Raw genomic sequence first — 24,831 nt, forward strand, 5'->3', positions numbered from 1 at the left:
CATAAGATGATTTATAATGTCCTGATATTTAAATTTTTTAAGTCTAATTTTAAAACTGCAAAGAAAAAAAATTAATAAACAAAACGATAACACATTTGAGATTAAGCATGATGATAACAACAACCATCATAATCACATACACTCCTCCTCAGCCCAGACCACAGTTTAATGGTTCATTACTGTGTTTTCTTTGGCAGAGTTCGGTGGCTTTGGTTCAGTCAGTGGTAAAATAGAGATTGAGATCAAGATCAACCACGAAGGTGAGGTGAACAGAGCTCGCTACATGCCCCAGAATCCCTGCATCATCGCCACCAAGACTCCCACGTCTGACGTGTTGGTCTTCGACTACACCAAACACCCGTCTAAGCCAGGTTCGAGCACTGTTGAAATTCATGCCTCAGAAAAAGCACAACTCCGATGAATCTCACGTTGATCCCTTCAATGATATGTGTTAGATCTCAGTGGGGAGTGTAGCCCTGACCTGAGGCTCAAAGGTCACCAGAAAGAAGGATATGGACTTTCCTGGAACCCCAACCTCAGTGGGAACCTCCTCAGTGCCTCCGACGACCACGTGAGTGACCAGCACCGAAAACCCAACAGGACGTTATAGTCTGGATCAGTCTGTGTGTCATAATGAAGAGTCCAAATGTTCTGTTAATGTAATGTATCAAAGCCAGCCTTTACTAATGCTGTCCTCTGCCGTCTTCTGTTTTCCCAGACCATCTGTCTGTGGGACATTGGAGGAAGCCCAAAGGAAGGAAAGATTTTGGACGCCAAGACCATTTTCACTGGACACACGGCAGTGGTGGAAGACGTGTCCTGGCATTTGCTCCACGAGTCTCTGTTTGGTTCAGTGGCCGACGACCAGAAGCTCATGATGTAAGAGATGAAAAGCAGCAGATTCACAGAAGCTCATGATGTAAGAGATGAAAAGGAGCTGATTCGTGACAGTGTGGGGTTCTGTGTTTCTCTCGTGTGATTGGCTGACTCAGACAGACTTGAGTGTTTGTAAATCTGCTCGTTATCCCTTCCGACAGTTGGGACACTCGCTCCAACAACACGTCCAAACCCAGTCACGCAGTAGACGCTCACACGGCGGAGGTCAACTGTCTGAGCTTCAACCCTTACAGTGAGTTCATCCTGGCCACCGGATCAGCTGACAAGGTGCTGTGTTCTCGTCTCTGACGTGTCATTCAGTCGACTAACGTATTCACACGTGTATATTTATATAATGTGAATCTGCTTGGCCGATTTCAGACAGTTGCATTGTGGGATTTGCGGAACCTGAAGCTCAAGCTCCACTCGTTTGAGTCCCACAAAGATGAAATCTTCCAGGTGACGTTTCTTTCTGTGTAAATAAGACTGTGTACGCCAAAGGTCACATGATGCATGGTGATTTAAAGCTACTGTTTTAATCACAACATCCGCTATAATGGTCGACTCTAACGAAAACAGTTTTTTCCACGAGAGAGAGCAAAAAAAAAAAATTGGCTGAAAACGTCCGTCTCAGAAGCCATGCTAAAAACAATTTAAAATAAAACACAAATATACTGTATTATAAGTACTTTCTGCTAATGTCTGCCAGCGCGTCATTAACTCCTGATGCTCATGTCTGTCTGGTTCCTCAGGTACAATGGTCTCCTCATAATGAGACCATTCTGGCCTCCAGTGGAACTGACCGACGCCTCAACGTCTGGGATCTCAGGTAAATCAGGAAGTATATACAAAAAAAAACAGGACGTGAGCCAAAGTAGCAGAAAATGAATCCACTGTTTATAGAAAAGGACTCATTTAACAAATTGATGCAGTAAATATGAATTTACGGCTGATGTTAAAATAGAATAATTACAGTCTAGAGTTTACACACAGTAAAGAGTAACGGTGTGAGTCGACTCTTTCTGCCTCCTCTAGCAAAATTGGAGAGGAACAGTCGGCTGAAGATGCTGAGGACGGTCCACCAGAGCTGCTGGTAAGTGACAGGGTTCAAACTAAAGTGTTGGGGTTTTTCTTCACTCTCTTCTCCATCATTGTGATCTCAGATCTGACAAATGATTTATGTGATGCTGGTTAATTGTTTCTGTTGAGATGTTAACAAAACAGCGACACCCACCGTTGAGCCTGTGATTGCAACCAACAGTCGTTCCCCACTCACTCCTGTCCTCATCCTTCCTTCAGTTCATCCACGGCGGTCACACCGCTAAGATCTCAGACTTCTCCTGGAACCCCAACGAACCCTGGGTCATCTGCTCGGTGTCAGAAGACAACATCATGCAAGTCTGGCAGATGGTGAATATTTTTTTAAGGATAAAATCTTCTTCATCAGCACAATCTTTAGAAAGTTAAAAGTGTTTGAAGTGTATGTGTGTGTTAATTTTTTCCTGGATAAAGTCTGGAGTGAATCCTCCAATCAGCAGTCAGCATACTTCCTACGTCCTCTCCTTCTTTCTTCCTCCTTCCAGGCGGAAAACATCTACAACGACGAGGAGCCAGACAACACCCCTGCATCAGAGCTGGAAGCTCAGGGATCCTAAGCAGCTCTGCACAAATCTGTCAAGGCTCCCCCTCCCTCCCCCCTGCCCCCAAATCTACTCCCTGAAATTCCCGATCCCAAACTCAAGTCACAGTTTGCAGCTTCTCTGTTCCACTTCACTCAAATACTAAAACGTCAAACTCATTCCCTCCACACTGATCATGTGTGGCCCAGGTTCCTGAAGCACTTGGATTAGATTATAATCTGAGCTCCAATGTCTGGGAGGGGAGGGAAGGGGGGGATGGGGGTCACTCACACTGGTCATGCCCAACAGAACAAGTGTCATTTCTTTCCATTTGGACTCTCAATAAACCAGTCACAAAGGCTTCTGTGAAGACATAAATGTTGGAAGAAAACTAGGTTTACATACATTTTACATTGATGCCAACTCCCACCCCGCCCCCACCTGCCATGAGAACGCTTGGCCATAATGGTTGTATCTAGAGCTTTGCATAAAGAAACATTCCTGTCTTTTCTTTTTTCCCCTCCTGGTCAAACTGAGGCTCTGCTGCACCTGGTACTTACACACATGGTATCCTGTATTGACACTGTTGGAACCAGGAGTTCTCTGGTCACTGAGGGCAGGTTTTCAGGTTCTGGCCCCAGCACGGACTACTTAATACTAATTCTGACAGCAGTTTAGAGACAAACAGCCGATTGGTCACTTTACACCATTCATTTCGTCATGATTTCAACGCATTTTATGGTTTATGATGCATGCTGCCGATTTAGCCAGTGAAAACGTTGAGTTGCTGCCGAGTCTATGAGACCTGGGTTCAAGATGACGTGTTTCTGTTGTATGTGTTTAGATGTTGAGCAATAAAAAAAAAAAAGATTTTAGCTTTTATTTTGTTTAGATGTTGAGCAATAAAAAAAAATTGATTTTAGCTTTTTTGTTTTTTTACAAAAGGCTCATCTGAGTTACATTTGCCAAAAAGATTTGGTGCCTGTTATTTTCATCTTGCTCAACGTTTTACAATAAAAGTTTTTGTAACATTTCAAATCCGAGTTTGTGATGGATGCAAACATTTTAAGCCAGAAAAAAAAAATCCAGAGCCAGAAGACAAATTCTACAAAATGTTTATTGAAAAGAAAGACAGGGCAATAAGAAGGTTGTACAATCAAAGAGGGCGTGGGTGTATTTTTGTAAGTAAAAATAAAGCTCTGAAGCTGTGGTGACTGGCGCCTCTTCTTTCACAGTTAGTCTCACCTACGGAGGTAGATTGTGACATTAACCTGAGAGTCAACACCACCAGAGAGGAACCAGACGCCGGAGAAAAGGATTGTTAACTGCTAACAAACGGCTGCAGAATGTGAGAAGGAGCTTAAAGACACCGACAGGCCGGCTGTTTGTCACCATCACATCTGCTCCTGTTTTAAAGCCACGATGATGTCACAGCAGAACAGGCTGGTGAGCCCCGAACCACAGGTCCTACACTTTTGTTTCTTCTCACACGTTGACTTATCACAGGCTTCTGATCAGAGTCGTGATTCTTGGGACTATGTTAACAGGAGGTGTTGACGTCAAAACCTGAGTGCTGTCACACCCTAAAAAAAAAAAAGTTAATATTTTGCTGATTAATGTCTTTTATCCATGATTCTCCTCAGATTTGACAGAGTGGGAGTGATTTTGCAGCATGTTCTCGTGGGCAGCATGGAGGCATTAAAACTGGTGAGTACTAACAAGTTAGAAACATGGAGCAGTTCAGGCTGAATGGTACTTCAGAAAACACAAACATATTCCACTGTAGGATGTGTTTGTTAGGGCTGTTAAAACGAACGTGGTATTGTAGAGGACAATGGCAGCAAGTTATAATTTTGAATATTGTTTTTCATATTCTATATTTTTCTGTATGCATTTTTGCATCATTTCGATCAGTCACAAATAAAAACAGGTGTATATATATTTGTCTGGCAAAAAAAAAATCAGTTTGGTTTTCATATTTTTTGGGGATCGAATAATCATGATTAGTTCTTTTTTCTTGCCTTCTAACAGCAAAATCTCCTAGTCTTAAATTTTAGAGCTCCCTCTGCAGGAGCAGAAAGAAACTACCTCTGACAAGTTATATTGAAACATGATTTTTACCCCTTGAGTTTTTAACCTACATCTGAATCAGATGAAGTGTGACAGCATTAGTTTTTGACCCCAGTTCCAGTTCTTCTACAAATCACCAGGAACTCGTGTCTGTACCAGTCTGTCAACAGCCCTGCAGCCTCTCACCCTCCCACTGATCTACTGCCTACATTCATGATGAACCACAGCAGCAGTGGCTCCTCTGACAGGTCCTATTAAAAAGGTCCATTAATCTCATGTTAACGTGACGCGAGTTAAATCATATTATGAGACGGCGGATTAAGGCGAGTCAGCTTCTCTTAGCCGATCTGAGCTTGAAAGTCACCTATGATACAGGAGGCTCGAGATACATTAATGTCGTCAGTGAAAATGGGCCGAACATTTCTTCTTAATCAGTTTGGTACAAATAGGAAAAAAAATAAGAAAAAAATAAACGTAATCTTAATCACAAGTATCACATACATTGTGGTATTGGTTTCAGTTATATCGACATTTAACTTATAATCTATGACAGAACACATTATCAGTAAGTTACCAGACTTTAAGTTCAATGTGTTTCCTAAACTGAAGAATTCAACAGGGCTGCCTCAAAGATGAGGTCACATCAAGGCAACATCAACATTCATGTAAAACTCCCGGTCAGACCTGATGACATGATGGAGTCACTGATGATTGCAAATTGCGTTTACTTAGACTGAAGTTTCTTATGAAAATATAGGTATAGTAGAAATGGAGTAGAAAGCGTTCATTCACAACAAAGCTGATTCTAAGAACCGATGCAAACGGGGGGTGAGCGGGGGTAACTTTTTAGGAGCTGACAGTTCTCATTCTTGTTTTTCGGATTATACAGAGGTTCTGGACTCTGTGGCCGGTGGAGGCTTAGAAAAGAGAGAAAAGAGGAAATCTACTGTATAATACCTCCACTGAAGACGGTCCGTCTCACCAGTTGTGGAACTAGGCTGGAGGTGTGTCCATCTCACCTACACACACACACCCACAAACACGGCGTAGGCGGCTCAGTCCTGCGGTGCGGTTGGTGTTTCTTCAGGCTGACTGGCTGTTGTCGTCTTAGCGGTAGTGGTGTTGTCTGTGGCCGTCGTTGAAGAGTCGCCTTCTGGAGGTCGGGGAGCCTGGTGGACGCTCTCCGTCTCCTGTCTGTCACTCTGTGTTGGGTTCTCCTCTGCCACTCCTCCCGCCTCCACCCCCTGCTGCTGCTGCTGCTCCTGCTGCTCCTCCACTGACAGCTCCTGCTGCGGGGCTGCAGGAGTGTCTGCTGCACCTGGCGTCTCCTTGTCTTCTTGCTCCTGTAGGAGGCTGAGGCGGTTGTTGAGGTCGTTCCTCTCCTTCTGCAGAGCCCGGCACAGCCTCTCCAGCAGCTCCAGCTTCCCCTGCAGGGCCTTGAAGTGGCCGTCGCGCAGTGTTTTCTGCAACACAGCAGTGGTTCATAAATGTCAGAGATTCTTCTGAACGCTGAAGGAGAACCACGCAGAACAAACAAGTGCATTTAACCCAGTGGTGCCCAAACATTATCTGCAGCGCCACCTCTCTTTTTGTAGAGAGAACTACTCGACTCAGTGTTCTCCTCAGAGACTGGCTGAGATTCAGGCTGCTTTTGACTATTAACAATACAAACGTCAGCAGAGTGAACTTCACCTCCTCGGCCATCTGCAGCAGAGCCTGGTTGTTGCTCTCCCACTTGGTCTTCCACTGAGTCGTTTCCTTCTCGAGTTTTTTGATCTTTTTGGTCATCTGCACGTAAATCAGTGGGATTAATATCAACACAAGCATGTGCAGCATTTACGATTAATATCAACACAAGCATGTGCAGCGTTTACCAGCAAATCAGTCAGTGAGTGGCAGCTCTCTTACCTTTTCCATCTCTTGTCTAAAAGTGGTGAAGACTTCATTACTTTTTGCCAGAGTGCTCTGGAACTCCTCAAACTTGTCCATGTACAGGGAGAGCTGAATGAGGAGGCACGCGTTATTATTATCATCATCATCACCACCATCATCCTATGTGTTATATTTATAGTTCAAGGTAATGCCTGCGATTCACTACAGATAAAGTCATTGGAGTTTTTTCAGTTCGGTTCCAAATGGTGGATTTGAGGGGACATTTTGCAGGATGAGACATATATTTGTAATAGGTGGGGGACGAGGGAATGCATCAACAATGTGCATGTGTGTACCTGCTGTTTGAGCTGCGTTTCCTGCTCCTTCATCAGTTCACACTTCTGTCTGGAGTCCGTGGCGTCTTTCAGCAGCTGAAGCATCAGCAGAAACACAGCAGTCAGTCGAGGCGTTCTCCCAAATTTAACACAAACTCTCCGCGCGGTGAACGGTGAAGATGAAGTAAGTTGCTGATGTACTCACAAAGTCCCGCTCTCTCTGCTGCTTGTCCTCCACTTCTCTCATCATCTCGGTGATTCTCTGCAGCTTGGCGTCCATCAGCTGCTGCTGCAGCTCCTTGTGTTTGAACACTTTGTCTATGTGCTGAAAGAGAGGAGGAGTGGGGAGAGAACTGTCACACCTGTAACCCTGACACCCAACCATCTCTGTCACAGCAGGGACACTGCTGTGAAGTTTTAAATTAAACGAGCTAATGTTGAATGTTTTTGTAGAAATGTCTTGTTTTCAAAAAACTGTAAGACAGTAACTTGGCAGCGTTGACACAGTGGCCTGTCGGGGCCTGTTCACTGCTGCCTACACTGTCACGTTGACAAGAACACAGCGTCTCTGTTTGTTCTGCTTTGGGAATCCTTTTTTAAACCCAAATAGTTTTTAAATATATTTAGAAGAAACAAAGAAAATCAAAAGACTACACAGGTTTGTGGGTGAACATGGTCTCACCTCCTCCCTCAGCTCATACTGCTCAATCAGCTTCTTCAGCTTCTCGGCCAGCTCCATGTTCTCCTGCCTCAGCTTAGTGTTGTGGGAGCTGTGCTGCTCCATCTGCACCTCGATGTCGCTCAAGGTCATCTGGAAGTGCATCATTGCCTCCTTCCGCTGCTCCTCGAACTCTCTGGAGCGCTGAGCGTTCTCGTCCTGTCAGACGGCAGGAGTTGTAGAAGAAAAAAAAAACGAAAAAGGTGAACAGCAGAAGGATGTGAAATATGTTTTGTCCTGGAGGTAACTTTGTACAACAGGGACAGATGTTGAAGGTGACACAGATAGGAGAGGGTTATATGTGGACTGAGGTCCAACCTTCAGTGATTTGTTGTGCCTCTGCAGCTCCCTACAGAGACTCTCTAACTTGCTGCGGGCCAGGATGGCCTTGCTGTGTTCTCCTTGCAGATGAACCTTCTCCTTCACAATCTGAGACTGCTTCTTCTGCAGGGCTTTCAGACGCTTCTGCATGCAGCGGCTCTCCTCCAGCTGAACAAGTACACAGACACGTGATGAGCAGAAACATCCAGGTTAAAGAAAGGCAGTAAATGTAATTTAAATTGCTATAACCAAAATCCACATTTGACTCACCAGATCTGCATACTTTTTGCACAGAGCAGCCAGTTTCTCTTCGGGGGTAGCCAAAGAGTTAAGGGCCTGCATCAGCAGAACCACCTCCTTCCCTGGAACAGAGAATTGTTTTCAATATTAAGTCTGTCATCATATTTGTTTAAAGAAGAGACTTTCTCTTTTTCCTGTAGGAGTTTATACCAAAGGTTTTGTCGTCTCCTGTCTTGGCATCGACACCAAGATCCAACTCTGCATCTCCCAGTTCACTGGGGCTGTCTTCTCTTCCTGGGGTCTCTCCCCTCTCCTCCACAGCACAACACAATCCCAAATCAAATGCAGCAACCTCCTCCTGAGAGAGCAAAATGTGGTAAAAAGTTTATCGTCAACAGTCCTTGAATGACCTGGATCTATTTAAAATCTGATAGAATGTCATTACATTTGAAATTTAAAAAATTATGTTTAACAGATCTGTAGAAAAAGGGGCAAAACATTGACTACAAAATTCCAAAAGGTAGAACTTGCTCAAATCACTTATTGCGACTTGAGCAGTTCTTTAAAACCAGATCTGACATGTTAATTATGGTCCACGTGCTCTCCAATAAACCTGGTGACTAACAGCCCCAGTATCTGTCTTTGTTCAAGTTGCACCTGCAATCTATTTATAGAGAGCACCAGTTAACTGCACAAAACTGTATCCTCTTTGACATTGTCAGTGCTGTTTTTAGTTCTCTGGCCTTTAACTCTGCAGCAGTGCATCCATCACTAAAGTACTAATTTAAGGGTAAAAGAAAAAAGACACTGGCAATGGGAATACTGTTTTACTCTTCTGGCAGCTGTATACTGTTCTCCTGAGATGACTTTATTGAGATTAAAACCGAATGACTATATGTTTACCTGACATGGGCTGTCCAGGTCTGGTGGAGAGTCACTGCCTCCAACTATTCTTCTGGTCGCCACATCGATCTCACAAACCTCCGTTGACTCCATCCCAGGTTCTGACACCAAGCTGCCGATGGTAAGTGGGGATTCAACTGTTATCTAACTGTGCTCTTCAAAAATAAAAGGCTGCAGCAGCAGCTGAACTCCGATTTGCATCCCGAAGCCACAGAGCGAAGCAGCAACAACCACGTGTGTGAAGAGCTGCACCAGCAGCGTGAACATGCAGTCAACCGTGTATGTACAGACGGAAACTCTCATTCAAAAATACTGTGTCACACCGTGAGCATCTAATGTATCCAAGTGACGATGAGAACACATCGACCTGTCAGCTTTGGTCCATGTGGTGCCACCGCTTCACTTTTATACTGCAACAACATAGCCTAAGCCGACCATCAATGCTGTTCCAAAAGGATTTCATCAGGTTTAGAAAAGCTGAGCTGGGCTACAGTACAAAGACCTGTTGTAAATACCACTGCTGACCCAGTAATTGTCGTGTTTTGCCACGGGGGCCAGCCAGTGCTATCGGTGCACGAACAAAGTCTAATTAATGGACGGACATTCGTCACTGAAATACATCCGTATGTCTAACGTTACTATGACTGTAACAGGACGCTGTCAAATTGTATCAGTGTGTATGCATTATACTGAGCGCCGTATGAAACGTGTGGCATGTGCAGTGTACACCAGGGCTAACTTTGCTCTGGCTTCCTGTAACAAACGTGACACTGAACGACGAAATACGTTACATGTTTTTTTTGTTTGTTTTGTTTTTTTCCTTTCTTCCTGTTCACTGTGACGCTTTAGAAGCAAATTCCCTATAATGTATCTGGAAATGTCTAATTAGTTGTCTACAAATGTTCCGTATTACAGCACGTTACCTTGCTGTTCTCATGTAATGCTAACATTAGCCAAGGACAGCGAACTTCACCAAGTGTCTGAAACAACAGTCGCGAGAGTACTACATAACTTCAACACCGCAGCCGAATTGTACATGCGACATGGCACTTTTATAAATATTTGTTAAAAATGCCATCAACGACGTGGTTTTACCGGTAAGTTCTAACCATGTGTATAACACATGAGAATAGTATGAGCTTCTGTCAGATCATGTTAGTTTAGCGATTTAGCTCAAAGCGCAGGACCTTGACATTTATTCACATAAAATACTAAGCGTCAGCACTGACAGTAATATAGAATTGTCAGTGAAACTGGTCACGTGGTTTTAGAACTGTGAATGTGTAAATAAGAGGTACGATCTGACATTAGACCGCTCCAGCTAGCCACGCTAATCCTGTGCTAACAGCTAAGCTAAGCTACACCAGAAGTGAAGTTTACTTCGTCAAATTCGTGTAACGAAAGCAAACGCAGAGACACGTTCGGTTTGACAGCAGCAGCTCAAACATTTAACCGAGGTTCTATAAAATCAGCGCTTATTACTATTTCTGTGAAAGAAGTATAAAAAATTGAGTAGGTAAAGCAATCACCTGTGTTTTCACTGGAGGTGGAACAGGGAACGGTTATCAAGTTAACTAAACCCGACAGACGACACGTAAAAGAGCCAACTGAGTTCTTTCAAAATAAAATGAAAAATCTACATGTAGTAAATTTAATGTTTATAAACCACTCCAAAAACACGAATACGACCTTGCTATGGATATAATATACACTCAAACAACAACATGTTTGCAACAAATTAACAAATGGGTAACAATAAACAAAAATGAAAACCCATGGAGGAGGATTTCCTTTAAATTATCTTCATTGTCGAACTTCATAAAAACCGCGGTAGTATTGCATTACTTTAATTTGAAAGAAGCACTCTCCCAATTCCAATCAGAGATAATGCAACTTAACACAGCTGAAGCGAATGACAAAAACAAGAAGATATTTTACCGGAAAGTCGATTGAAGTCCAATATTCCATAACAACTTCAGCTGTTTGACTAGAGTTGTCTAAAATGTCCGTAGTGACCAGTTACTGCAAAATTTTTATACTTTATAAATTATAAATGTTCATTTAAAGTAAAAACGCGCCAAAACGATGTTTTAAAAATAATATTTTAATGATAGCATACCTCATGTTATATAATACCCCACACCATATTTAAAATGTGATGGGACCTGATTATTTTATATTTTGTTTCAGTAGATTAAAAACATACAATAATGAATGCATCAATATTAACATAACACAACACGATTTAGATCAAGAGAGACAGTATTCAATGATCAATGCGTGTTGACAACACTCCTTATTTGCCAGCAGGAGGCGCCAACGTCACTTTAAGGATTTCCAACTACAGTATAGTCAATATTTCAATACTTGTAAATAGAATTAAAACGTTGGACAAACACAAAAAGGTTGATTCTCAGTACCAAAAGATCTGGGTTAGAACAGAAAGTATACTGATCTTGTATGATCATGTTTAAAATAGTAAATTTAACTTATAGTATAACATTTTTAGGGTTCTTTTAAAGTGAAAAGAATGATGTATGCTGTTAAAACAATAAAGGTGAACATAAGGCAAAAGGCATTTAGGCATGTTAAAACAATAAAGGTGAACATAAGGGAGTCTTTAGGCAAAAATGAACTGAAGGTATTTCACATTACGTATTTGGACCAGTTCATATTCAAGTGATCGAACATTACCACGCCCACATCCTACCACTACGCCCTCGCTCGATAAAAACGAACATTTTTTGATATCACAAAAAATACCTCCAAATGAATGAACACATTTAAGAACAATAAAAACTATTTTGATGTTCTGTCAAATCAGACTTAATAATTAAATGTAAGTGTAACGCAATTTACATGTGAGGTAAACTAAGAAAAAGGTGGAGAAATTTTAAAAAATAATAATAATAGTAATAACAAAGCATGGCAGATGGAAGAATTAATTGTATCATTTCCTTTCATTTTTATGCTTGTAAATTAAAGTGAGAGGTCTTTGCTCACTTAAACCAATCAGCGCTTAGCTGTGTTGTAGCAACTGAATCTAATTGGTTTATATCTGTCGCTCATTGTCACCTCCGCCACTGATTGATCGCTCGGTTCTTCCCCGGAGATCGAAGCCCCGCCTCTTTTCTCTCCTCGGCGAGGACGTCGCTCTCCTTCTTCATCCAGGGCAGAGGGAAAACCCAACGGAAAAAGCAGAGCAAGCTGCAGGAGCTTTTGTGGGAGTAAAGCGGTTGTTTTATCGGAATAAAACCGGGCGTTTGTGGACAGGAAAGTGCAGTATTTGCCGGTGCTGCGTTCACGGTACGTTCTCTACGTTTGTTGTTCCAGTCAGAGTTAGACAGAGCCTGTGCTCTGAGACAAACTGGTGTCAAATGACACCATGGAAATCATAATGTTTCCCTTTTCTTTTCCTGCAAATGCAAGATGCATTTCACGTATTTTCTTATTTCTATAAAACGATTTAATGTTGCATTGTTGATAAGTATGCATTTGGCTAGTGTGGTGTCTGTTGTGTGTCAGACGCATTGTTGCCTGGTGAAGTTTACACACCAGGGTCCTTCCCCTTCACTCGTTCACTTTAAGAAATGTTTAACTTGTCTTTGTTTTTAGAGGATTATGAATAAACCTGCACTAACCTGTCGCTTGAGTAGTTTACATGACATTTGAGAAAATAAACTACGTTGTTTTAGTCTTGCAAAAACTAAACTACTAACGTGTTAGTCTGGATGACAAAGGAATGACATCGAGATTACTCAGAATTAACACCCCTGAGGGTATTATTCATCTAAGTTTTTCTTTGAAAGTGTATTAAACTAATGGTAAAAAAAAAAAAGATCGTTAAGGATTTCCTGAAATCCAGCTTTTTGTTGGAAACTGACCTTTTACCCCACCTTTTATTGGAATTTGTTGGAGCATCTGTGGAGATAAATATGTAAGATTTTCCTCCTGCACAGACACAGACATTCATTTTCGGTGATCAACTTCAAGTAGGCGTCGATTTGTTAACATGAAAGCTTTTGTAACAACTTTAACTCTGCTGGAGTTAAAGATACATATTATAGACTATATATGTATATATATATTGGAGTGTCCACATACCAGGCTACGGTTTCATTCCAAGCCTTGAGCAGATGTGAACTTACCTGTGTTGAGTATTATGAACGACGTAAGTGTAAGTTGTATTTATCAGTGATATTTGTTAATGTACAGTATATATAAATTATTGGATAATATTTATTCTTGTGACCAACATTAAAAAGTGGAAGTTGATAAAATGGAGTTAACTTCGTGCTAGGAAAAATCGTGAGTGACCAACATTAAAAAGTGGAAGTTGACAAGATGGAATTAACTCCGGGCTGGGAAAAATTGTGGTCCTTTTCTGTTGGCACAAAATAACTCACCGGGACTGTATGTTGGCAAGCTGAAAAGCATTGTTTTTCCTCCATTCATTGATTCTTGATGATGCTTAACCAAGTTCAACTAACTGTAAGTGACTTTTTTTAAATGGGCATAACATATTTTCCCAGTATCAGATCTTAAAGTTGCAGGATTTGGGTTGCCATATCTGTCTCATTCTGCACATTTTGCTGGACCTTGTGCTTCTTTCAGGTTAGTGTTATCATAAACTCTCATGTCTGCCATTTGTCAAACATGTTGAGCAGTGAACACTGATTTTACCCATGGCTGTTGAGAAAGGTTCCACTAAATGTCCAGGAGACTGAACGTCTAATGTGTGGAATGCGAGATGGAAGTTGAAGAAAGGCTTCCTCTCTGTGAAAGACAACCCACAGGCAAACAGAGTGAAGCATCTCTAATGTGTGCAAATGTGCTGAGGTGTGGGAAGCTGGTCCTGGTCCTGGTCCTGGTCCTGGTCCTGGATCATCTTCATGTGGAGTGAATTGTGAAGTGAAGGCAGGGTACCGTGCCCCGTTCTGTGCCTCTCAAACACCTCAGCCCTGACGTTTCTTTTCTAGTGGATCCTGTCCCCAGAAGGAAAAAAAAAAAAAGGGACACATTCTTGACAGGGCATGACTTCCTGTTTGCATTGTTGGATTTTTACCTGCGTTTAAATGTCCCCTCAGTAATATTTCCTATACTTACTGCACCTAAGTACTGCGACTTTATGTGTGATCAACTTTTTTCCCTCTTCAAAATCACAATAATTTTTTAAACATTCCCTCGTATTTAGGGATCAGTTTAATGTAATCAGTCATGATTAATCGCAATTAATTTGATCAGTTTCTTCATCGCTGGGTCTGTTATCCAGAAGGAAGTTCAAGCTGTGGATCTAAAGATGACAAAAGTGTCCAATCACTGAACCAGGTTAATAATCTGGTTAATAATTGTGTTTGTTGACGTCCAATCACTGAACCAGGTTAATAATCCTTGTGTTTGTTGAATGGTTGTTTCTTTGTCTGCTTCAACAAACCTAATGTATGGCATAGTGTGTTAAATTTAGACGTTATATTCATTTGAGTAATAAACTCAGCTCTGTTTTATTTTTGCAACAACAGGTGTAACAGATCTGGTTGGTTACAAAGAAAAGCTGTGATCCGTTACTGAAGTTTGGTGCTGGAACATCTGGCGTAGAAATTCCCCCCAAAATTACAAGATGCCACTTTGGTGAAACTGTTTACGATCCAACAGACAATTTGTACTTGTTTTCTTGCTGCCTCGTCTAAGAAACTGAGAAAAACACAACAGGAAGTTATGCACTTACACTGGATAAATCCAATAATTAACTTCCCACTTCCCCAGAATTCCATGGCAGAGTTTTCTGACTGAAAAGAGTGGAGGTTTTTGTGAGCTGCATTCCAGCAGCAGTAGAGGAGCATTTGTCAGCATTGTCTGTTGATTTATGTGGTGAATTATTCTGGGTGGCTGTGTCCTGGTGCGTTACCACAGATCAAGACGGATGCTGTCCTCTTGGTTTTGTCAATGAATCTGCCGCTCCTTTTAATGAAAGGCAGATTCCTCTCTGCTGACATCAACCACTGCTGCTCCGGGGGCTTGAGTACATATTTGTACTCGCTCAAAGAAAAAGTTGACCTTTGGGATGGAGTCATTTCCTGGGTGATCACATTATTTTGTCGTCAGTGACAGCTCTTGACGTGTGGCTCATCCATCGCCAAATACAAACTCTGGAAGTGATTAAAAGTATGAATGTGTGAGCAGGACTGCCGACTGTCAGTGGCCATGACTGTGTTGACGTGTTTATAAAAACCAGCCAGATCGTCAGGAAAACCTTCCGTTTGTTGGCAACACATCAGATGATGTCAGTGTAGCACAATAATTCAGTAGAACAATTCTCCTGCCAGTACCCTAGTGGTGTCATTGTGTACTGATCCACACTGCCCCTACCTGTAGAGTTGACCTGTGTCAGTTGGTTACCAAACCTGATGGACAACTTTGACTGTTTTTATTAGAAAAAGCTGTGAGAAGCATTTTTTGAAAGCATCATATTCCGCACAAGTTTGTTTATTGTGGAACATCAAAGCTGAAAATGTTTATTATTTTAATGGATAAACATTTGCCCTCAGCTGAACCCTGGTTGTTTAAACTGCCGTTAGTCCTAAACAACCTTTATCGGGAGACTTTTTGATTTAGGAGCTGAACGTTGGCGAGGATTAACGAAAATGCTTTTCTACTTACTCAAGGAGTTTGACAATAAGATGAGATAAAAATACCCAGAAATACTGAATGTTTATGGAATTAGTTCGCTGAAACGAAACGGTCAAAAAGATTGTATTACTGACCTGTCTGTTTTTTACTGGTTTCGTGCAAATTGTAGTTCACTGTTGAGCGTCTGTCAGTACCTAACAGTTCCTCCGAGTGGACCTTTGCTATCCAATATTAAACTATCTTTACTCTTGGAACGTAAAAAAAACAGTGTGTCATCTGCAAACCACATAAAGGGAAAAGAACACACACTGCATCCAGAAGAATGACAGAAACAGAAATGAAACTGTAGGCGACCTGTCTGGGCTGTAGCCTCTCCGTCACACGATGTCAGCTGGGCCCGACTCCAGATCGACTCTTAAAATGATGAAGTGATAGAAGAAGTGTTGTTGGGGGATGATGGATGAACGACTTCTCTTCAGTCTGGATAGTGGATGTTAGGATTTTCAGGGTCCATTTAACGTTAGATGTTGGCAGATTGCACCGCCCTGACGTTTCCCACAGCAGACGGCACCATCTGTTTTGCTTCTCCGTGCGGTCTGATGTGTAAAGGTGTGACAGCTTGGCCAGTCTGCTGCTTCCTCTTCGTCTCATCCTCCTTCATCACCTTCCTCACAAACTCCTCCGTTTAGTTCTTTTCAGCCGCCGCTCTGTTATGAATCTGCCCCTTCTGCAAATTGACTCACGCGCACATACATTCAGTGTGTGGTTGTCATGGAAACAAAGAGTTTCTGAAGCCAAAAGGCGGAATCAAAACCATGTGCTCCTCGTTCAGACCCCGCATCTGATCTCCTGTCTCCTTGGGCAGTGTTAAAGACTAGTGTGTCCAGGCTGGACGTGGTGTTTGGACACAGTCGGATTCAGACTCCATCTGTTACCAGTGTTGTTATGTCAGAAGGCTGTGTCGAAAAGATGAACTTTTCAGCTAAAATTCAAGCATATCTGAAAACACGGGACAGGCCGTTCAACCTTTGCCATTTACAACATTTTACCTTTGCCACAGAATCATTTTTATTCCCAGTCTTGTGTGTCACAATAATGGGTTTTTTACTTGTTTCCCTGGAGGTTATGAGCTGCTTACTTATCTAAGCCCTACTTATTTATGACCTCTTTAACCTTTGTACGGTTGCTAACACTCAGGGGTATTTTAGGACATTTGATTAAAAAAAAAAAAAGCAAAGTAGATCTCTCTGTAGTAAAGTTAACTTGATACTGTGATGAACTGTCAGTTAATTGATTGACAGCTGTCACTACATGGTGACAGAGATGTCAGTTCAACAGGGGATTATTTATTATCTCTTAGCTCAATATATTGATTTTGTAATAACTCGTGATAGTACTTGGCGTTACAGTTGGTTGTGGTTGGGCCTGTAATTATACAGTTATTATTCTTTCATGCTGTCAATAGTCTGCTTAGTTAAATGGTGCCTGTGTGACATGAATATATTTTCCCCCCAGTGTGGGATCAATAAAGTTCAACCTAATCTAATCATCGAACTTAAAAAAAATGTCTACCCTTGTGTACACCTTTATATTGAGATCGCAGGCAGCGCATAAAAGAAACTCGAAACAAATATTCCTTTAGTTTTTGGCAGTGTTGAACTTTGACCTCATTTTTCCAGGTTAGATATTATTGTACCACGTTGAGTTCTGAGGCAGTTTCAAAGGAAAAAAAAAACTGAATAAAAAAAAAACAAAAACAAATGCGTAACAGTCAATGTTAAACTCTGATAATAATAATAATAATAATAATTAGTTCAACTTGAACTTTATTGATCTCACACACGAGAAACCCCTGTGTTAGCAGCAGCTCTGCTGGAACAGGCGCCAAGTATGTGGTTCCTCCTGGAATTGAACCTGCTTTTTGCTTCCAAGGCAGGCTTGCTAACTAGCTTGATGCCAGCTGTACCTGTGTGTATTTGTACACTGTCCAAAGTGTCAGTGGTAGTAAACATCATGACCGGCCGACCTTTACATTTAGCTCTGACCTGAGAGGTTTTCAACCATTTATTGACATTCTCGATTACATTATACAGTGGTCTGTTCTGAGTTGATCTTTTTGTTTCACTTCATCGTTTCGGTTGATGAGTGTTTGAAGTTTTAAGGGGTCAAACACTGTTCACTGCTAATCCTGACAACATGCTGCTTCCTACGTTGGTTCCTGCCAAACACATGGGCCTAATTACTTGTTTGTAAGACTTTTGAAAGATGTCTTTTTGCTAATGGGACACACTGTCAGTACTAACTGAAAAACTTTACCACCAGTAAAAATACACAACAGTGGTTGGGGGTTTCAGCACAACTGGTCCTTATTTCTGTTCTTTTTTTTTTTTTTTTTTGTTTTTTTCAGTTTTCCTGTGTTGAATATCAACTTCCTCAGAACTTCCACTCCACCCAACGAAAGTCGTGTCAAACTAAAGAAGCCAAGTTTTTCTGCCTGCTTCATTTCATCTCCCCGTCCCATCACTAATCTGTCTGCTCTTCGTCTCTCCTCGACATCTGTGGAAGAAGAAAATGTCTTTTACTGTACAGTGGGATGAGACTCCTGAGGAATGAGATGCTGCGGGAAGAATGCAGCTGTTGTTTGCTCTGCTGCATTTTGAAGCATTTAGTGTGTAGCTGACGGCAGGTACGTCAGTCAAGCTGACAGTCTGTTGCTTCAGTCACTCTGCCTGGTTAAACACATTCCATTGCTCTCTCATTGTTTACATTAGTCCCAGAATCTTCACTTTTCTTCCTTCATCCTCCGTCCCTTTTCCCTTTTCACTTGCCATGTCCTCTCTACCTTCAGTTTTCCCAACCTCTGTGTCTCCTTTTGCCTCCTCACATGCATTTGATTCTTTGCTTCTCCATCGCATCATTATGGATGGACTGTTCAGTTCTTACCAGAGTAGGCCGGAGACCAGAGGCTCCTGATAAGGAGACCCTAAAGAGGGTTGTAGGAGATCATGAGCAATTAAAAAAAACAAAAACAACTTACTTTAATTACATTTTGCCATCTTTGTTCATGTGTAAAATCAGTTGCAGACCAAATAGAATTAACATTATCAGTCTAGTGCTGACAAAATACACATTGTGCAATAGTGCGTACATAGTACACCGATAAATTCCAATGTAATTTAGTGCGATGTCTAAACACAAACACATGCACAATCCAAATGTACATTTTTATTTGTGTTTGCAAGTCTGTTACATTTGTTAAATTTATTTATTTATTTTTTATCATCAGTGTTTTATGACAACCTGCCAATGGGACCAGAGAGTTGGGCAACAAGTAATAGTCTCACTCATAACAGCAGAGTGGCGCAGCGGAAGCGTGCTTGGCCCATAACCCAGAGGTCCATGGATCGAAACCATCCTCTGCTAACCTGTATTTTAGTGATTTTATAGTGTAGCCATTAGCACCCCTNTTAGCACGCCTGCCTCAGCAGCAGAGAGTGGATAGACCTGATCGCCTGCGAGGGGCAGCCTGTCGCAGCAGAGCTGCTGTCAACGCAAGAAACTGGATCTGTAACGTGTTCTGCCCCAAAAACAAGCTCAGTCTTAAAAGTTTCGTTTCTGTGCGGAGTTATTTTGTCGAACATGAATCAACATGTAAATATGAAAAAAAAAAACAGCAGTTAACAATTTAATTTATTCAACTGACAGAATACCACAAACGAGGCTGAGCTGTTGGTGCGCTCCAGATCCATACAGCTGCATCGTCTGTCATCAGACAAGACCGAGACCACAAGAGATAATGTACATCTCTGTTGCTAAACAATTACAACAAGCAGCGAATGCGGCGGTGTCTTACAGAACCTCCTCTGGAGTGAATTAAAACGTCCTGGCAGCTCTGAGTGATGTGCTGTGAGGCCTAATTAGCATCAGACTCTCAAAACATTTCAGCCTCCAGAGCCTTTGCCATTGATTTTTGTCTAACCAGCTCGGAAGCAGAGGTGAAGTAATGTGTGCTATTGACTTTGGGTTGCCAAGTCTCCATCCTTTGTGATCAGAAGAAGTTCAGAAATGGTCAACTGGACTCGTTCGGACGAGACATGTCACCTCCTCATCCGAGATGTTTTTTCCGTTCTAACAGAGAAAATTCAGGTCTTTACCATCGGAGTGGCTGAATACCTGAACAGAGAACTGTTATGGCAAAACAAAGAAGGTGACCACACCCGACAGGATGTTGTGTTCCACCAGGTTATGGTATGAAACCTGTGAGTCACATGGGTGGTTGGTATCACCTGAGGGGCACAGCCGACTGTGGATGGTGTCTTTTATTCCTCTCAGAACATCGGTATATCTCAAAACAAGTGCCAAGGCCGTTGTCAAAAGACTGTTCTTTGTCTTTGTCTTTGTCTCTAGGAACAGTTGGACAGCTGAGCTGGCTGCCTGAGAACCTGCCGAGACATTCACTGTGATCATCTTGTTCTGATAAATTGTCACTTTCACTGCTGCACATTTGAACCAACTTGCTCCTTGCTAAGTCTGATGTGTTGGCCAGTGACGTGACAGGTCCAGCAGATGGAACGTAATGCTAACAAGCTGTAAAAAGGCCGAGCACATCCAACTGTGACTGAGTCAGACATGGACAGACACTCGGGTCAATAAATCACTTCACCTCTAGTCTGGCCAACTGGGTCAAGGACAGTAGTCTGGGTGAATTGACTGATTGATTGGTGACTGTGAATGGACATATTCTAAATAGGAGACAGAAAAGATTAATCTAGGGATTTATAATCTACTGATTTTTAATTGTCCAAAAAATATTGATCAGGTCATTTTGGGGATGAGGTCGGTTGGACTTAATTAGAGTTTTAGAGGTTTGATTAGACTGTTATTCAGGCAGTGTCGTTAAAGAGAATCACTGTGTTTGATTACCTTCGAGTGCCACAACAACTACTCTCACTATCACGGTTCACTTCATCCACTCTGGGATCAGTGAATTCTACCCTCTCCAAGGCAGAACCAGTATTTGACTCTCAGGTGGAATACAGTCCTGTCTGCATCGTTCCGATGTGTTTCGGTGAGGATTTCTTAAAACTGCTGTTGTTGTTGCCGTCGTTTCGTGTCGACACAGACCGGCACCGGTACTGTTTGGGTTCTAACTCCATGCAAATCCTTGATGCTCTAAGCCTATTGGCCTGTTGTCACACCATTCAAGTGGAACCAACCTGCTCTGCCCAATGTCCTCAGGTTAAAGATAATTGCTGCACGCACACAAGTTTTATGGAGTATTTCTTTACTTGTTCTGCTTTCTTGACTCTCCTGAGCTCAGTGGACAATCCCAGCACACGGTTATTTTCATTTTTTTTTAATCAGTGGGTTGCGTTCTCTCCCTCTGCACCAGTCGTTCAGAGTTCAAGTTTGTTTGCAGAGATATAAAACCAGAACAAAAAAAAAAGTCTTTCAAAGCAATTATTGAATCCACCTGGTCAGATTTTGTTTTATAATCCAAAACCTTGTCGTTGTGAACTGATTATAATTGAACACTTTGAACGCCCTCACCTGGAATAACACGAATGACTAACTTTACCAAAACCTGCCAATTCAGCAATGGAAGCAGTTTAAATGAACTGACCTGGTGGACTGGTTCCATCCAGGGCGCCCACCTGTAGCTCTGTGTCCCGTTACTTTCTGTGAGGCGTTAAAAAAAAGACCTGTGATCAGCGACTAGTTGACGTCAAGCTCTAAGTCTAATGGAGTGTGTTAGTGTTGGTCTATAAAACCCCAGTGATTTGGTCCAGTGTTTGTACAGGATGTCGTACCGCAGGCACCTCCACCTGGGAATGGAAACTCGGAACTTTCTAGTGCCAATATCAGCAAATGTTAAGTTAAGAATAATCTGGTTTAGAATCCGTTTTAGGGAAATACAGTGGAATCAGTCTGTCTGCAAGAAAAATGATTTGGTCAGATAAATGTAAGCCAGAGGTTGGAGTGGTCGCACACAGACTCCCCGGGCTCCAGACGTGAGCAGAAAAAGGAGCTGCACCGTAAGAGCGGGCGCTCTTTTATTCTTGGAGGTAGTGTGATTCCATTTGAGTGTCTCTCTCTCTCTCTCCGTGTGTGTCTATGTTTAGCTGTGTTTGTTTAGTACTTGGTAATTATGGCTGGAAGCAGAGTTGGAGTTAGGGCAGGCAGAGGAATGCCTTTGGTCGACTCCCGTCACTCAGAGGTAACTGTGGCCTTTTCAAACTTGTGGGTGGGTGCGTTTCATGACGTCTCTGTTCTGGTATGAGTGTGCATTTCTGATTGATTACTTATGTGTGTGTGTGTGCATGTGCTATTGTATTTGTGCCCATGTGTGTGTGTGTGTAAGAAGCCTGCATTAGCCTTTGAATTCTTGAACTCAGTGTTTCTTTTACAAGGTCACACACACACACACACACAGAAACTCACTTGTTTGGGTGCGTCATTGCTTTCCTCTGGTGTCCTCTGTGTGATCTGTCTTCCAGATGTGGTGAATAGGAGCAGCAGATGCGGCGGTGGGTGGAGTCGGAGGACTTCTCTCACTGACAGTTAGGGGTCAGACTTATCATGATTCCAGACCTGGCTTTAGTTTTAAAGTTAAATATCAGTAACAACTCCCAAAGGCTACAACTGATGGACAACCTGTATTTAGTTTTTCCAACAGTATCACAACAGGTATTCAATATCAGATGCAGATGTTAATTTTTTTTTTTTTTTTACTCAATTATCAAATCACTGTTGTTTAAACATATGTCGGAGAAATTATTGTTTTAATATCATCACGTCTTTTTTGGGTCTAGCTTCAGGAAGATGTTGAACACTTTGGCGAGGTGAGGCACAGACACAAGGTAAAATACATCAAATGTTATAGTCTGATTTAAAGCCGCTGTCATTGATTTATTTCAGCTAAAACTTATGTGGAAAAGCTCTGCCTTTTAATCTGATCACCGTCGTCTGTTAGTCTCACAGATGTGATGGCACATTTTTTTGTATTTGTTGTATAATTATTTATCTTATCTGGTGCAAAGCTGTGGGTTCAGTTAGGAAGGTTTCTTAGCAATGATGGAGACTGAAGTGCGTAGAAAACGAAAATAAGAAAAAGTTGCTAACATCAAGAATAAAGTCCTGTTTAGTAGAACACAATATTCATGTCGTACAAATCCATGAAGAAAATGTACCAGTTTGGGGGGATACTGTGGAAGTACACCAAAGGTACGTCTGCTGCTAACATAAAAAAAAAAAGTCCTGTTTAGTAGAACACAGTGTCCGTGTTGTAAAGGCTGTTGTACATCAATGAGTCCCACCTTTTCTGTAAACAGTAATTCCTACAAAACTGCTATTCTCATTATACACAAAATTATAAATCATGTTGAAGCAACTTTCCCCACTGTGAAAAAAAAAAATATTAAAAGTCCTCCCCCGCCCTCCCATGAAGTAGCTGTGCAGCCTCCTCTAAGCCCATATTTCCCTTTACTACTCTGGACACAGTTGCTTTAAGGTATCAGTGCTGATCCAAACCCCTCTACAGCAGAGGACTAGTCCAGGTGACATCATCATCATCACATACAACCGTTTTATAGAAGAAGCTGCGAGGTCTGCAAGGCCTGTTGTCTGTTTTGTGGACATTTATACCACATGTGTTTTGTTTTCATGTCAGTGTTTTGGCCCCAGAGCGTCATCAACATATGGTGTCTTATAAAAACATATATATATATAAAATACTTTCATGAGTTCACCGTAACACTGCAGTAGGTCTGCAGTGAACTGAGGACACACTGCTTTAAAGCAACATGTCTCCTCGTGGGCCTCGCTGACACAGAGCCAACAAACAAATGGCGGCACATCGGTTCACGACAACGAGTCAAACGTTTGCTCATGCAAATTGGTAAAGTGTTAAGACTTAAGACATTTTCTGTTGTTCCTAATGAATTAATATCAACGTCTTTGGACAGATGAATGATTTTATCTTATAAATATGAGTTGATCTTTTTCGTGGAGATAAGTCCTTTTAAGTTAAGTTCCCCAAAGGTCTTTGTAGAGCGACTGTGGCTTATATATCCTTAACTACTAATTTAATTTCCATGATTACATCTAAAACTTTTTATTTTGCTGCTTCAGCTTTCCTACGCTGGACTCCATCCAGACAGATTTTAAGAGCCGTCTGAATTGTTCCCTGGAGTTGGTCCAGCAGTTCTCTTTGTTTTATTGTAGAGCTGGAGTCACTCGGCCCATCATTCTGTTGGACAAAGAACGTGATGATACCTTCACAGCCTCGGCTTTGCCAGTTAATTTTTCCCTAAAGTAAATACATCGTGGCTATGTTCATAATGCTGTGTAGTTGGACAGTGGTCTGCGGGTGTGAAGCCCGTACCCACAGCTGTTGTCGATGACGGATTTACCTGGGATGTGTATGTCAAGCTTGGCTGCCTCTTTTTATAGCCACAAATCAAACCCACATGCGTCCAATGAGTATCTGTTGAGAAATCATAAACAAAGATCTAATCACGCTCCTCAAACTTTTCCCTCTGCCACAATATCCTTTTGTTTCCCGGGCTCAGAAATAAACAGTAGTACTATAGACGTTACATGACTTTTCTGTTTTTATTATTTTGTATTTTATTCACGTAACTTGGCGACAGAGTGACAGAAGTGGTGAAGGCTCTGCTTTTACAGCAGGACCTGAACAGGATTCAGGCTTTAGAAGCTAATTTAATGGAACCCAGAACTTACACACACCAAGCCTGACTTTCGCACGGACTTGTTGTGACTTCAGTCTTGTATGTAAACCACCAGCAGGATGTCAGTTCAGGCTGTGTAATCTGGAGGAATGGTAGTTGTTAGCGCTACAGTTGGAAATCTCTTCCAAACTTTTGACCTTTTTTTTTTTCTTATTTTTTCTCCTTTGACTTTTATTACTCTGAGATTAGAATTCCTTTAATATATAATCAGCGTGGCAACGTTCCAAAAGTTTAATTAGTAATTAGGGTTGGATGATAATTGCATAATATGGTGTCCTGCGGTATGTAAAACTTTAAAGCTATCCTCTTAATGAGTGTGCATGTGCTCGGTGCCTCATATATTATTAAATATATCTTAATTAAAACTTTAATGTTAAGGACCTATCCAGCCCATCTGTTAGTGTTTACAGCATCACGAGTGAGATGATTATCTTAACACTTCAGTCAGAGAAAGGACACTAAAGTAACTTTAGAAATGTGTTGCAGCTACCTCTTTATAA

General features: G+C 41.8%; 3 protein-coding genes across 3 annotated transcripts in view; 2 read left to right on the forward strand and 1 right to left on the reverse strand.

Moving 5' to 3' along the window:
- Positions 1-3,350, forward strand: part of rbbp7 (RB binding protein 7, chromatin remodeling factor) — a 5,326-nt gene extending 1,976 nt beyond the window's left edge. Inside the window, exons 4-12 of the mRNA XM_008310675.3 lie at positions 198-371; positions 456-571; positions 719-879; positions 1,038-1,164; positions 1,258-1,335; positions 1,629-1,705; positions 1,912-1,969; positions 2,176-2,286; positions 2,460-3,350. Coding sequence (XP_008308897.1) covers positions 198-371; positions 456-571; positions 719-879; positions 1,038-1,164; positions 1,258-1,335; positions 1,629-1,705; positions 1,912-1,969; positions 2,176-2,286; positions 2,460-2,531 — 974 coding nt within the window. The 3' untranslated portion in view covers positions 2,532-3,350. The remainder of the gene's footprint in view (positions 1-197; positions 372-455; positions 572-718; positions 880-1,037; positions 1,165-1,257; positions 1,336-1,628; positions 1,706-1,911; positions 1,970-2,175; positions 2,287-2,459) is intronic.
- A 1,662-nt stretch (positions 3,351-5,012) lies between these two features.
- On the reverse strand, positions 5,013-10,590 carry txlng (taxilin gamma). Its single transcript, XM_008310674.3, has 11 exons — positions 10,484-10,590; positions 8,955-9,066; positions 8,262-8,409; positions 8,082-8,173; positions 7,809-7,979; positions 7,455-7,649; positions 6,978-7,097; positions 6,794-6,868; positions 6,474-6,566; positions 6,258-6,353; positions 5,013-6,028 (listed from the first exon to the last, which is right to left on the reverse strand). The coding sequence occupies exons 2-11, from the start codon at positions 9,045-9,047 to the stop codon at positions 5,621-5,623; spliced, it is 1,491 nt and encodes a 496-aa protein (XP_008308896.1). The 5' UTR covers positions 9,048-9,066; positions 10,484-10,590; the 3' UTR covers positions 5,013-5,620.
- A 1,480-nt stretch (positions 10,591-12,070) lies between these two features.
- Positions 12,071-24,831, forward strand: part of ccdc102a (coiled-coil domain containing 102A) — a 44,636-nt gene continuing 31,875 nt past the window's right edge. Inside the window, exon 1 of the mRNA XM_008310673.3 lies at positions 12,071-12,260. The gene's annotated coding sequence lies outside the window, so the exon portion shown is untranslated. The remainder of the gene's footprint in view (positions 12,261-24,831) is intronic.

This window comes from Cynoglossus semilaevis, chromosome 5 (assembly GCF_000523025.1).
Source record: "Cynoglossus semilaevis isolate Cse_v1.0 chromosome 5, Cse_v1.0, whole genome shotgun sequence".
NCBI classification, from domain to species: Eukaryota; Metazoa; Chordata; class Actinopteri; order Pleuronectiformes; family Cynoglossidae; genus Cynoglossus; species Cynoglossus semilaevis.